This window comes from Symphalangus syndactylus, chromosome 15, assembly GCF_028878055.3.
Source record: "Symphalangus syndactylus isolate Jambi chromosome 15, NHGRI_mSymSyn1-v2.1_pri, whole genome shotgun sequence".
NCBI lineage: Eukaryota > Metazoa > Chordata > Mammalia > Primates > Hylobatidae > Symphalangus > Symphalangus syndactylus.
In genome coordinates this window covers 90846889-90863011 of record NC_072437.2, presented here as the reverse complement: position 1 = coordinate 90863011, position 16123 = coordinate 90846889, and the positions used below count along the sequence as shown (strand labels likewise).

The following is a 16123-nucleotide window of genomic DNA, read 5'->3' as shown; positions in this document are numbered from 1 at the left end:
GCAACAGAGCGAGACTCCGTCTAAAAAGAATAAAATAAAATTAAAACTATTTCATATGAATAGTTTAATTACATATAAAAATCAGAAGAAGTAATTAGTAAAGAAAAAACCACTAGACAAGAAAATTTGTCATGTTTTCAAATGAAAAAAGGCAGTGGATTTTTTTAAATTCAAAGTGGGAGGACAAGAGAAATTATGGTTTTCTCTCCTCTTTACTCTCTAAATAAAGAAACATTCATATGCCAGTAACCAAGTACTAAGAAGTTTTGTGTACATAAGAAATGACTTACTTGGATTTTGCTTGAAAAAAATATTTTTTTTTTGGTTGTTTTGTGTTTTTGAGACAGGGTCTCGCTCTGTCACTCAGGCTGGAGTGCAGTGGCGCGATCAAGGCTCACTGCAACCTCCACCTCCCAAGCTCAAGTGATCCTCCCACCTCATCCTCCTGAGTAGCTGGGATTACAAACACGCACCACCACGCCCAGCTGATTTTTGTATTTTTTTGTAGAGATGGGGTTTGGCCATGTTGCCCAGGCTGATCTTGAGCTCCTGAGCTAAAGTGATCCAGCCGCCTCAGCCTCCCAAAGTGCTGGGATTGCAGGCGTGAGCATGCCTGGCCTGGAAATGGTTTTAATGTTCTTACATGATTGTTCCTTGCGTGTGTAATACTCCCTCAAAGAATTAGTACAGTGGGGACAGAAACCGTCCAGATCCCTGAATCCACTCTAGCCTCGGAGAGTTCCTCAAGTCTCTTAATTTTGAGGAAGTAGCTGAAAGATCCTCTCGAAGTCAATCAAAGCCACTGAGATACACCCAAGAGCTGCTCTCGGCACTCACCAGTGACTCAGCTACAGCCCAGAGGATGGCAGACCTGAGCTTCAGCACTTCAGATTAGGTTATTATCATTTTGGGGACCTTAGGGACAGCCAGCTTCCCCTTGCCTGACATCTCTGCCCTCTTCTGTATCCTCATCCTCACACTGAACTACTCACAGTTCCGCAGCTAGTTACCCCCAATTCACCCTTCAAGAGAGCACTAGTGCATCTCTGGAGGGCAGACTTTCCTGATCTGAACCACAGGGTCTAGGTAGGTGGCCCCTCCCAGCTCTTCCCAAAGTGGAAGCTTTCTCCCACACAGAGCTCAGCAACTGCACTGTGTTAGGTTAGTTGCCTCTCTCTCCCAGGACACCAATGGTTCTTGAGTGTGCTCCCTACACCATCGGCATCAGCCTCAACTAATAATTTGCTTGCATGCAAATTCTAGGGCCCCACCCGAGACCCAGTGAATCAGATAGCCTGCGAGTGGGCCCAGCCATCTGGGTTCTAGCAGCCCTGTGGACGGTGACTGGGATGCCCACTGAAGTTTGAAACTCCTTAAGGGAAGCGCTGTGCTTCATTCTTCCCATGCCTAGTACAATCTCTGGCACACGCCAGGAGCTCCACTGAAATAAACCAAGTAAATACATTTTAAATGGAAATAAAAATGCATGTGGCACAGTATATAACCGGTGTTTCTTTGTTATTGTTGTTTTTCTCCCAGATGAACAATGGAAACTGTTATGAGTTTTGGGAGTCTGCAAAGCCGTCAGCTCCTGAACCACAGAAGACCATCAATCAGAGACCATCACTCCATTTTCTGCTGTTTCAAGTAATGTCAGGCCCTCTGAATCCAAATCATTCTTCACTCTAGCTGATACTGATACCTTTCTGGGGAGGGAGTAACAAGAGGAACCCTAGAGAAATAGAGGGGCAATTTCCCAGTGCTGGGAGAACCCCTGAATTCCTTCAGCATTGGGAGCATCTCTCCCACTGTGAGTCAAGAATTCCCAACCTCCTGACCAAGAATCATGACCTTTCCAAACGTGAGGTTGATGAACGTTTGCAGCACAGGACTTCAAGATTGCAGCAAAGGTTAAGGCATTACTGACAAACACTATGAAGGAGAAATTTCTTTAAAGGGTGGCAGATTCTCCTAAAACAAAGTAAAGTAAAATGAAAACTAAAGCAAATGCTGCAGTTACCATATCACGGGCATTTTTCAGGTATAAAAGACTGTAAGAGGCATTTTAAAACATTGTTTACTAAATGTTTAGCAAGAAAAGCTATTTCAAGTTACCCTTCTAAAAAGCTGTTTTCTTTTAAAATCATGTTAATCGGCTTTGAATGCTGGACTAATGAGAGTCATCCCCCAACACATCTTGTGTCCATTAAGAAGGTCCTGCTAAAACACTCGTTTAAAAAGCTAATTTTATCAGATATAAAATACCTAGATGGTATGGCAGATTTCTTCTAAATTTTCTACTCATCACCATAAACAACCAAAAAACCACACCATTCTTCAAACTTCTAAACCTCATACTTCCAGGGACGTGGAGGCAAAGCTTTCCTTGCTATTATTAAGCGCAGCTAACTGCTGTGCTAGAACGGAAACGGGGTGGTTTCTTACCCCCTTTCCACCACTCTGTAGTTAATGACCTTTCCACCCAAAAATGTTAGAAGTGAGAATCACAAATGCTAAAAACAAAAATAAACTTTAACTTAGGTTAAGACAACAGAGGAACAGGGAAAATGTTTCTCAAATTGGATTTAGAAACTAGAAAATACTTTGAGATTTCAGAAATGTCAATCAGGAGCGATGAAGTTCATAGCTTGAAGTGACACATTGGGCAAGGGACAGAGTAAACATGCATCAGGTCTCAGCAGACCTCATGGAAAACTCTACTAGAAGGGGCAAGGGACAGAGTAAACATGCATCAGGTCTCAGCAGACCTCATGGAAAACTCTACTATGTCTAACACAAACTTTATACTGCAATCAAGACCAGCAATTCATTATACATCTTCAAACCAATAGTACTGGTACATCTTTAAAATTAGTTTTTACCTCTTTCCACATAATGGTATGCCACATACCATTTCTTAACACTGAAAAAGAGAAAAATAAAACATTGGTTAATACTGGTGATAAATTGAATCAGCTTCCTAAAATCCAAAAGCTTTCTTTTAGAATTCCATTTATTAATTCTGACATACCCTATCTTTAGCCATGATGGCATAACATCAGCACCACCCCCTCAAAATGGAACACTAATGTATGGTATGTACCTCTGTAACATATATACATTAATGCATATACATAAATGTTTATGTATGTATGTAAGTTAAATCTACTTACTTTCAGCCCAGAAGGAAAAAAAGGCCTGCTGTTCTACAATTTAAAAAAAACTAAACAGCTGGGCGCAGTGGCTCATACCTGTAATCCTTACACTTTGGGAAGCCAAGGCAAGCAGATTGCTTGAGCCCAGAAGTTTGAGACTAGCGTGGGCAGCATGGTGAAACCCATCTCTACCAAAAATACAAAAATTAGTCAGGGGTGGTGGTGCGTGACTGTAGTCCCAGCTACTCAAGAGGCTGAGGTGGGAGGACCACCTGAGCCTGGGAGGTCAAAGCTACAGTGAGCCATGATCATGCCACTGAACTCCAGCCTGGGCAACAGGAGTGAGACCCTGTCTCAAAAAATTAAATAAACAAACAAAAAATTGATGTTGTCGAAATAAAACAATAAAAAGTAGAAGAGGGAAGTAAGGAGAGATTATAAATGAAGGATGTGAATGCTTAGACTCTTTATGGACATAAAAACTGTCTAGTTCCTGAAAATTACAACCTTTTCTAACATTCTGTTAACAAATGCTGCTCAAACTTCATTATCAGGACTAAAATTATGTTCAATTTCTTATTTACTATTTCTTTAAAGTATTTTATAGATCATCTTCCCAATTTATCTCAATACCATTCACTACTTATTTAAAACTCCTTAAATGCAGGCCTTATTCTTAAGTTTTCCGGTGGAAAAAGTGATTCAGCCTGGGATCTTACCTATTGTTTTCTTTTTGTTAACTGCATTGTCTGCCTTGTGTCGCTTCTGTTACAGAAAGAAAAAAAAGTAGTTCTAACATTCACAAGTTCCACATGAATAATTGAAATAGCAAACAAAACAATCAGGAAATTACAGGGGACAAGGAAACTAACTGCCAATAATGCTCATGCTGTAAAATTCAGTTAGACAGTGTTGTGATCTATCAGCACTCCCTAAGTTTAGAAGTGGTCTCCTCTAGTTTCAAGTATTTTATTTTGGCTCTAGCACTTGGAAGTACAAAACTTTTCACTCCTTGCTTTAGATCAGACGGAAATGATTATTCAGTGTAATAAACCCAGCAACAAACAGCCAACTTCATTTTATTGATAAAGTAACTTTGCTTCGATGTGTACAGGTTGAAGATCCCTTATCTGACATGCTCGGGACCAGAAGTGTTTCATGTTTCAGATTGTTTCAGATCTTGGAGTATTTGCGTATACACAATGAGGAATCTCCGGGATGGGACCCAAGTCTAAACATGAAATTTATTTATGTTTCATGTTCACTTTATGCACATAACCTGAAGGTAACTTCATACAGTGTTTATAATAATTTTGTGCAGCCATTACATGAGGTCAGCTGTGGAGTTTTCCACTTGTGGCATCATGTCAGCACGCACAAAGTTTTGGATTTTGAAGCATTTCAGATTTGGGGTTTTTGGATTTAGGGATGCTTAAGCTGTATTATATTTATTTACATACCTATTCCCAGAAAGATGCATATATGTTTGTGAAAGCAAGGTGTGTGTGTGTATGTAAGGGAGGAGAGGAAGATCCAGAGATAGACAGCACATGCAAACATATATATATATATATATATATATACACACACACACACACAAATATATAGGGGGAGACAGAGCAAGAAAGAGAGGGAAAAGGAATATAGTTGTTGAAGCCCGTGAACTTGGAGATACACTAGGATGATTGTGAGGGGAGAAGATTCTTGTAAAGTTGCCCCAGGCAGAGCGAGACAACGCTGCCATCCTAGACAACACAGCAATCCTTCATTTGCTGCCCAAATTAGCAAGCTCTAAAGCAGGCTATAAGAAACATCAGTGATAAAAATCAATGGGGCTCCAGAGACCTAATATTTGAAATCAAAGTTTGAACTGCTTAGTGTCACTGTACAGGTATTTAGGACACTCTGAGTATACATTCCCTCCCCCAAAAATACCATCAGGCATCTAAAGAGGCTGGTTAAGCTATAGCCCAATTTCCTGCCTTAAATATATCACCCGAGACAACACATAAGTTATTATCTACTGCATACAATGATTTTATTATCCAAAAGCAAAAACTTACAAAATCTTCTACAATCTCTTTGATGCCTGCAATTGTTAAAATAATGATCAATGGCACCAGGGTGGTATATCTTCCTGTTGGAGATACATCTGGAATTTGCTGGAAGATAAGAGACCACAAGTAGAAAGTTGGCACATTAAAAATCCTCTCCATGAACAGAAAATTATGGCAGTCATGCACGGTTCACACTTTTGCAGTTCTGTTCCATTTCTGTTACTCAAAAATAATTACCTTACTTTAAAAACTAGCTATGTATTTTACATATTTTTAAAAATTTTGTCCAACATTGGTCATGTGTTTGGAACAGAAAAAGTCTTAAAAGTATGGCCCTAAGTCCACTTTTCAATGCCTCTTTCAGTCACTGCAATCATCCTTAAGGCCATACCAAAAGAAATCTCCCTATATACAAAGTCAGGCTTGTTCACTCTATCAAACAATGACTGGAGGAGGAAAACAAACGATATTCCAAGATTATAACACTTTAGCAGTTAAGGAACCTTTAGCAAAATCTCATTTTACATGTAATTAAGTGAATTCCAAGGAACTGTTAAAAAACCATTACCTGTAATAAGGCAATGAAGAGAAAGAAGGCATTAGCAGCTCTTCTAATCTGCTCATACAAGAATCGAGGTAGAAATGTCAACACGCTGTACTTGGCCGTACTGTAAGTGCAAAGAAAAATAATACTATCGGTTATAGACGTAAACTCTAAAACACAAGAACAAGACAAGAAGTTTCGAAAGTTTTACAAATGGTTTAAAAAAAAATGTTTCAAACCTCAAGACAAGGAAATTGCTGTGTATCTTCTCCTAAGAGCTTTAGTTTGTAAAATGGCGCCCCTGATGAGAAAATCTTCCAATGCGGCCTTTGTTTTCCACATTGGAAGATATACATGTGCTTCTTTAATTTTCACACAGCATAAGCAGAGACATCTACCCACCTTCTAGGAGCTATATGCTATGAACAGCAGGCGTGTGAATAACAATTCGATGTTCCCTCTGGGTACCCACCGCAGATGTTTCATGCTTCCACCACACCCAAATAAATTCCATTCCTTCCACACACCCTTTATTTGACCACCTTTGCTCACACTTTTGCTTCCACCTAGGACGTCCTCTCCCTTACACCCTACCTGTCTCTCCATGACTAAAGTGTCCTTCCTTCCACCCAATCTTACATCTTCCAGTAAGTCTGGTCAAATTTATAATGACACTCCTCATGCAAGCCTACAGTATAGTGTTTACACCTATATCATATAGGTGTAACGCTTTGCTTAGTATTTTATCTATTCCCAGAGCAGATTATGGGAATGACAAGAATGTTTACTTCAATTCCATATGTTCCCAGCACATAGCAGATAGTGAGTGAACAGTGAAATAACCCAAAGGCAAAATGAACCAAACCAGCTGTGGCTGCTCACACATTTTATTCAAGTTTGCACCATAAAAGTACCTATATGATTCCTAGCTCACCCTCTGAAGACATCACTCTGAGCCTATTCTTAATTATAATATATTCTAGCAATATTATCCAGCAGGTTTTCATCATTCTGAGCAAACTATCGCAAGGACAGAAAACCAAACACCGCATGTTCTTACTCATAGGTGGGAATTGAACAATGAGAACACATGGACACAGGAAGGGGAACATCACACACTGGGGCCTGTTGTGGGGTGGCGGGGCGGGGAGGGATAGCATTAGGAGATATACCTAATATAAATGATGAGTTAATGGGTGCAGCACACCAACATCGCACACGTATACATATGTAACAAACCTGCACATTGTGCACATGTACCCTAGAACTTAAAGTATAGTAAATAAAAAAAAGATTATCTAGCAGGTTTTTAATTTACAACAAATTAGAAGCACCCCAATAGGAGGGCAAAGGGCTCAGGAGACAGAATACACCAGAGGCAAGGTACACTACTGTGAGACTGGACAGCAACCAAGCCTGGAACAACAGAGTAAAACCAAAGTGGACTACTCAAAAATATAGCAGCCGGAGGTCATTTGATGGAACAAGAAATAGTCCCACTGCCAATAGTCCCATCTGCCACTGCCTCAGAGAAAATCATGCCCCATGGTACAATGGCCTCGCATTTCACAATACAGTGATCAGAGTTATCCTTAAAGACAAAATCATTTTTAGCACCTTCTACCTAAGGTGCTAAAAATGTATGTGATGTTATATGAAGACCACTTTTTAAAGAGTCAAAACTTAAACAATATGAAACTTGAAAGACTATCCCTGAATTAGCTAGAAATTTGCTGACATGGGTCTCCTCCTTGTTTACGTGGCCCTGTGGCATAACAGGATGTCACTGTGAAATTTGGCCAGAATCAACAGCTGACATTAAGCTTATTAAAAAGTAGGGAAAATACACAAAACTCATGTATGTGATAGCTCACAATACAAAGTCTTCTTAACTATGGCTTAGAGGACAAAATCAAATGGAATATCATGCATACCTCTACAGCAATCCTGACAACTGAAATAAAGCAATCAACATTTGTCAGCAAAAAACAAAAAGAAAGTTCACATACTGTAAAATAAGAGTGTAGAAACTATCCTGCAAGATAGCTTGATGATAACATCTGAACCTGAGATTCCATCTGTATAAACCAGATACACATGCACACAGTTGGCACATTACCCCAGCTATATATGAACATTTTCCACTTGAGCAAAATGCTGACTGTGCTTAAGGACCTACATATACCTGAGAACCATGAAGATGAAGAGTTGAGGAGGAAAGGAATCTTGCTTGTGGCAAGAAATGAAATATAAGAGGGTAGAAGTGGAGAGGGAAATGCATACTAACTTTTACTCTACTAGAACTAGAAAAATGAGCCCAAATGCTTGCATCCTGAGATAGAATAAGCATGATCAATAATTCACAGAAATTAACATTCATCCAGGAAAAGGTTATTGTGTGGCATTAAAATAATTGCCAAAATATACAGCCATTAGCTGTCATGTTACAGAATTAAAGATATAACACTACAAACAGCTAAAGGCAGCACCTATCAAAATGAGTCTACCAGAATATTGCAGGGCAGGACAGTACTACTTGAACACACCAGTCTCCTGGAGAGCTTATTAAAATGCAGATTCTGATTCAGTAGGTCTGGGGTGGGCCTGAGATTCCACATTTCTAACAAGTTCCCAGGTGAGTTCAATGCTACTGGTACAGTGACCACACTTTGAGTAGCAGGGATTTAGGATAATCGCTGAGGAGGTAAATTTGTTCAAACTTCCTATTTGAATTTAATTCAGCAGAGCACTATAAGATGTAATACAATGAGGTTTCTGGTTCCAAAATGGTGGCATGGAAGCAAGCTGGCTTCGTTCCCCACACAGAAAACAAAAACCAAATTTACAGCACTAAGGTTATCACCACAAATATCCCAAAACTAAAATATGAGGATGAGACAGTTCTCAGTGCCACAGAGAAGTAAAAAAGCTCCAAGTAGACGGTAAGACAAGGGGACATCCACAGCCAAGACACCTCTCTTCCCAATCTGCTGGCACCAAGCACGTGGAAAAATCTCCCCCGACTCTCAGTTTAACACTGGAAAAAGGAAAATCAAGGTGACATGCAGCTTCCCCATCATCTTGAGTTCCCTGGCAGGATACCTGTTCCTACCTCAACTCACAGGAAGCATGGGGAGTGCCTGAAGGAAGAAATATCCCTGGGGACAGCCAGACACAAAGTGAGGAGGCAGGACTACTATCCCCAACTCTGGAAACTTTGCTCTATAAGTTGGCCAAAAGAGATACCAAATTGGAGTGTCTGCTTAGCAGCACCATGCTGTAGGAGGTTCATCCCACAGGTCCCCCGAGCACAAACCCCTAATTCACCTTCTCACACTGCTAGGCTATCCCCTTTGGCACCATTTCCATTTGGGATGGGCAGTGCCCCAATTGTTTATTAGGGTGGAGACAAACCTGAGCTTAAGGCACCATCTAATGCTGAAAAGGATGCAGTGACCTAATGGGAAAAGAAAGAAATTCAACAGGTAAATTACAGTGAATCTCTAAGCAAATATATCCAATAAAAAACAAAAGAATCCAGACAGAGAAGACTGAAATAACTAATTCTCCAATGCAAACATATATACATACATTCATAAGTGACAGCAGCAAACAGGGAACCATGACTTCCCTGAACAAATGAAGCAAGGATCCAGTGACTAACCCTAACAAGATGGTGATATGTGAGCTCTCTGAACAAGAATTCAAAATAGCAGTTTTAAGGGAACTCAGTGATTTTCAAGATAACACAGAAAAGCAACTCAAAAATGTATCAGAGAAATTTCATGAAGAGATTGAAATAATAATAAAAACAAACAGAAATCTTCAAACTGAGAAATGTATTTTTCTCAGTTTGAGAAACTAATTAACTGAAAAACTCATTAGAGTTAACTGAAAAACTCATTAGAGGCTGTCAGTAGGAGAATGAATCAAGCAGAAGTAAGAATAATGAGCTCAAAGACAGGCAATTTGAAAATACACAGAGAAGAAAAAAGAATAAAAAGGAACAAAGATTGTCAACAAGATAAAGGAAATTACCTCAAAAGACAAAGTCTAAGAATCACTGGTGTTCAAGAGGGAGTTAAACAAGAGCAAGGAGTAGAAAGCTTCCTCAAAAAAATAACAGAAAACTTTCCAAAACTTGAGAAAGAGATAAACATCCAGGTACAGGAATGTCAGAGAACAACAAACAGATCTGACCCAAATAAGACTTCCCCAAGGCATGTAATAATCACATTCTCAAAGATCAAGGACAAAGAGGATCCTAAAAGCAGCAAAAGAAAAGAAGCAAATAATGTATAAAGAACCTCAAATTCATCTGGCAAAATAGAATAGACTTATCAATGGAAACCAAACAGGCCAGAAGGGAGTGGAATAAAATTTTCAAAGTGCTAAAAGAAAAAAAAATTTCATCCAAGAATACTGTATCCAGCAAAGCTGTCCTTCAACTATGAAGGAGAAATAAAGGCCTTCCCAGAAAAACAAAAGCTGAGAGAATTTACCATCACCAGATCCATCTTACAAGAAATACTAAAGGAGGTTCTTCAATTTGAAAGAAAAAAAAAAAACACTAACATGCAAATAGAAAACATTTGAAGGTAAAAAACCCACTAGTAAAATTAAGCATATAGACATACCCAGAATACTCTAATACTGTAATTGTGGTGTGCAATCCACTCATAACTCTAGTATGAAGCCCCAAAGACAAATCTATCAAAAACAAAAACACATACAGCAACCTGCTAAGAAATAGGCAGTATAAATATATCCAAACTGAGGTAACAAAAAAATCAATATGTAGGGGAGATGGAGTTAAAACACAGAGGTTTTTTTTAGTTTATTGTTTCTATTCCTTTCTGTGATCTAAGATAAGCTGTCATCTCTTTTAAAATAACTTGTTATATCTACAAGTTGTTTTTGCAAGCCTTGTGATGACCACAATGCAAAAACCTATAATAGATACACTAAAAATAAAAAGCAACAAATTAAAACCTATTACCTGGGAAAATCACTTAACCACAAAGGAAGATGGAAAAAAGAATAGAAAGACTGAAAGAAGGAAGGAAAGAAGGAAGGAAGGAAGGAAGGAAAGAAGGAAGGAAGGAAGGAAGGAAAGAAGTTACCAAACAATGAGAAAACAAGCAGAAAAATAGCAGTAGTAAGTCCTTGCTTATCAATGATAACACTGCATGTAAATGAACTTAATTATCTAATTAAAAGATATATACAGCTGAATGGATAAAGAAACCAGACTCTGCTATATGCTGCCTACAACAAACCGATATCACCTATACAGACACACATAGAATGAAAGAGATGGAAAAAGATATTCCATGCAACTGAAAACAAAAAAAATAGTAGGATTACCTATTCTTATACTACACAAAACAGACTACAAGTCAAAGACAAAGAAGGTCATTTTATAATGATAAAGGCAATTATAAATATCTATGCACTCAACACCAGAGCACCCAAAAATATAAAGCAAACATTAATATATCTACAGCAAGAGATAGACTGCAATACAATAGTAGTAGGTCGGGACCTCAGCTTCCCATTGTCAGTAATGGACAGATCATCTAGACAGAAAATCAGCAAAGGAACACCGGAGTTAAATTGTATACTAGACAAAACAAGACTAACTCAACATTTACAGAATATTTCACCCAAATGCTGCAGAATGCATTTTCTTTTCATTGGTATACAGAACATTCTTTAGAACAGACCATATCTTAGGCTATAAATCAAGTCCTAGCACATTCAAAAAGGTAGAAATCACATCAACTATTTTTTTCTGACCACAATGAAATAAACTAGAAATCAATAACAATAAGAACCCTGGAAACTACACAAACCCATGGAAATTAAATAACATGTTCCTCAACAACTGATAGGTCAATGAAGAAATTAAGAAGGAAAATTTTAAATTTCTTGAAACAAATGGATATGGAAATATAACATACCAAAATCTATGGGATACAGCAAAAGCAATGGTAAGAGGGGAAGTTTATAGTAATAAACACCTACATCAAAAAAGTAGAAAGACTTCAAATAAACAATTTAATAAAGCACCTTAAGAGATTAGAAAAACAAGAACAAATGAAACCCCAACTTAGTAGAAGAAAAGAAATAATAAAGGTAAGAGCAGAAATAAAATTGAGACTAAAAATGTACAAAAGATCAATAAAACAAAAACTTGAATTTTTGAAAAGATTAGCAAAATTGACAAACCCTTAGCTAGACTAGGAAGAAAAGAGAAGACTCAAATAAAAACAGAAATAAAAATGCAACATAAAAACTGAGACCACAGAAATGCAAAAAAAAAAAATCATTAGAGATTACTATGAACAATTATGCACCAACAAATTGGAAACCAAGAAGAAATGAATAAATTCTCAGGCACATAAAACCTACCAAGACTGAACCATAAAGAGACAGAAAACCTCAACCAATCAATAACAAGTAACTAAATCAAAGCCATAATAAGAAGCCTCCCATTAAAGAAAAGTCCAGGACTAGATGGTTTCACTGCTGATTTCTATGAAACATTTAAAGAAAAACTAATACCTAGCCAGGCAAGGTGGTGCGTGCCTGAAGTCTTAGCTACTCAGGGCGTCACTGAGGTGGGAGGATCTAAGCCCCAGAAGTCAAGGTTGCAGTGAGCCAAGATTGCGGCACTGCACTCCAGCCTGGGCAATGAGAGTGAAACTCTGACTCAAAAAAAAAAAAAAAAAAGTTCTCCTAAAGCCTTGAAAAAAAATTGAAGACCACAGAATACTTCCAAACTCATTCTATGAGGCCAGCATTACCCTGATAATAAAACCAGGCAAGAAAATTGTAGGCCAATATCACTGATGAACATAGATAAAAAAATTCTTTTTTTTTTTGAGACAGAGTCTAGCCCTGTTGCCCAGGCTGGAGGGCAGTAGTGTGATCTCAGCTCACCACAACCTGCGCCTCCTGGGTTCAAGGTAGCCTCAGCCTCCAGAGTAACTGGGATTACAGGCATATGCCACTACGCCTGGGTATCTTTTTGTATTTTTAGTAGAGATGGGGTTTTACCATGTTGGCCAAGCTGGTCTTGAACTCCTGACCTCAAGTGATTCACCCACCTTGGCCTCCCAAAGTGCTGGGATTACAGGCATGAGCCACCATGCCCAGCCAGTAGATGCAAAAATTCTTAACCAAATGCCAGCAAAATGAATTTACCAACATATTAAAAAGATCATTCACCATGATCAAGTGGAATTCTCTCAGGGATGTAAAGATGGTTCAACATATACAAATCTATAAATGTGATATATGACATTAACAGAACCAAGAACAAAAACCATGTGATCATTTTAGTAGATGCTGAAAAAAGTATTTGACAAAATTCAATATCTCTTTATGATAAAGATCCTCAACAAACTAGATATAGAAGGAACATGCTTCAAAATAATAATGGCCATACATGACAAACCCACAACCAACATCATACTCAATTGGGAAAAATTGAAAGCCTTTCCTCTAAGATCTGGAACATGATAAGGATGCCCACTTTCACCACTGTTATTAAACATAGTATTGGAAGTCCTGGACAGAGAAATTAGGCAAGAGAAATAAAGGCATCCAAACTGGAAAGGAAAAAGTCAAATTAGCCTTGTTCACAAAGGACATGATTGTAAGTTGCAGGATACAAAATCAACATATAAAAATCAGTAGCATTTCTATATGCCAAGAGCAAACAATCTGAAGAAAGAAATCAAGAAAACAATCTCATTTACAATAGCTACAAAGAACATAAAATACCTAGGAATCAATTTCACCAGAGAAGTGAAAGATCTATATAAGAAAAACTATTAATACACTGATGAAATAAATTGAAGAGGACACCAAAGAATGGAAAGATATTCCATGCTCATGGATTAGAATTAATATTATTCAAGTGACAACACTACCCAAAGCAAATTACAGATTCAATATAATCCCTATAAAAATACCAATGATATTCTTCACAGAAACAGAAAAACACAATTCTAAAGTTTATATGGAACCACAAATTTTGTATAGCCAGAACAATCCTGAGCAAAAAGAACAAAACTGGAGGCATTACACTACCTGACTTCAAAACATACTACAAAGCTGTAGTAACCAAATCAGCATGGTACTGGCATAAAAATAGACACACAGACCAATGGGACAGCATAGAGAAGCCATTGGGAGGCCAAGGTGGGAGAACCACTTGAAGCCTGGAGTTTGAGATCAGCAACATTGTGAGACCCCATCTCTTAAAAAAAGAGAAATAGAGAGAACCCAGATATAAAGCCATGCATTTATAGTCAATTCGTTTTAACAAAGGTGCTAAGAACATACAGTGGGGAAAGGACAGTTCCTTCAATAAATGATGCTGGGAAAACTGGTAATTACATATCAAAGAATAAATCTAGACCCCTATCTCTCATTATACAAAAATCAAATAAAAATAGATTAAAGGCTCAAATCTAAGACCTGAAACTGGGAATTACTAAAATAAAACATTGGGGAAATACTCCAGGACATTGGTCTAGACAAAGATTTTTTTGTATAAGACCTCAAAAGCATAGGCAACCAAAGCAAGAATAGACAAATAAGGTTACATCAAGCTAAAAACCTTCTGCAAAATGAAGAAAACGTCAACAGAGACAACTTGGAGAATGGGAGAAAATACTTACAAGCTATCCATCTGACAAGGGATACAAGGAGAATATAACCAGAATATAATAAGGAGCTCAAACAACTCCACAGCAAAAATAAATAAATAAATAAATAAAATAATATGTTTTAAAAACGCATAAAAGATCTGAATAGACATTTCTCAAAAGAGACATACAAATGGCCAACAGGAAAATACTCAACATAACTAATTATCAGAAAAATGCAAATCAAAACCATAATGAGATATCATCTCACTGCAGTGTAAATGGCTATTATAAAAAAGACAGGGAAGATTGAATGCTGGCAAGGATATGCAAAAAGCAGAACCCTTGTACACTGATGGCGGGAAAGTAAATTAGTACAGCCAGTATAGAAAACAGCATGGAGGTTCCTCAAAAAATTAAAAATAGGGCCGGCATGGTGGCTCATGCCTGTAATCCCAACACTTTGCGAGGCCGAGGTGGGCGGATCACGAGGTCAGGAGATCGAGACCATCCTGGCTAACATGGTGAAACCTCATCTCTACTAAAAATATATATATATATATACAAAAAATTAGCCAGGCATGGTGGCGGGCACCTGTAGTCCCAGCTACTTGGGAGGTTGAGGCAGGAGAATGGCATGCACCTGAGAGGCGGAGCCTGCAGTGAGCCGAGATCATGCCACTGCACTCCAGCCTGGGAGACAGAGCAAGACTCCATCTCAAAAAAAAAAAACTAAAAAACTAAAAATAGGAATGCCATATAATCCAGCAATTTCACTGCTGGCTATAGATCCAAAAGAAAGAAAATCAATATGTCAAAGAGATATCTGTCTGCACTGTCATATTTATTGCAGCACTATTCAGAATATTTACAATAGCCAAAATATAGAATCAACCTAAGTGGCCATCAGTGAATGAATGGATAAAGAAAATGTGGCATATATACACAATGGAGTACTTACTCAGCCACAAAAAAATGAATGAGATCCTGTCATTTGCAGCAACATAAATGGAAATGGAGGTCACTATGTTAAGTGAAATAAGCCAGGCATAAAAAGACAAATATCACATGTTCTCACTCATATGTGAGAGCCAGAAAAGTGGATCTCATGAAGAGAGAGGGCAGACTGGTGGTTACCAGAGGCCAGGGGGGTAGCACGGAGGAAGAGATGAAGAGAGGTTGATTAATAGGTACAAATACACAGTTAGGTAGAGAAAATAAGAGCTGGTATTTGAAAGATCAGCAGGGTGACTATAGTTTACAATAATCTGTTGTAAACTTCAAAATATCTAGAAGAGATTTAAGGCATTGGATATCCCAATTACCTTGATTTGATCTTTACACATTATATGAATGTATCAAATTATCACATGTACCTTTAAAATATGTGTTAATACAACCATTATGTAGCAACTTTTTAAAAATGTAATAAGATGGGAGATGTTTTACCATTCACTCTGCCAGGGTAAAAACATCTCCAGGGGTAAATGGGTGAATGACAGAACTTCCCAACAGGATAGTTCATTCACCCAAGTAAATAAGCCACCCCTCCCCTAAAGACATTCCCACTCGTGGGATGAAATGCATGTGCCAGCATCACTGTCCTCCTGGCTAGTCACAGCAAGGAGGGGCTTTAGCTGCATGGAAACCCAAGATCTTAGAGCTTGGGTGCTGGAGATAAGTGACCAGAAGCAAACAGGAACATTT

General features: G+C 38.2%; 1 protein-coding gene across 1 annotated transcript in view; it reads right to left on the bottom strand.

Moving 5' to 3' along the window:
* Positions 1–16123, bottom strand: part of ATP8A2 (ATPase phospholipid transporting 8A2) — a 695753-nt gene that overhangs the window by 525563 nt on the left and 154067 nt on the right. The window contains exons 3-6 of the mRNA XM_055244084.2: positions 5781–5880; positions 5219–5317; positions 3875–3920; positions 2883–2923 (exon numbers count right to left, since the gene is read on the bottom strand). Coding sequence (XP_055100059.2) covers positions 2883–2923; positions 3875–3920; positions 5219–5317; positions 5781–5880 — 286 coding nt within the window. The remainder of the gene's footprint in view (positions 1–2882; positions 2924–3874; positions 3921–5218; positions 5318–5780; positions 5881–16123) is intronic.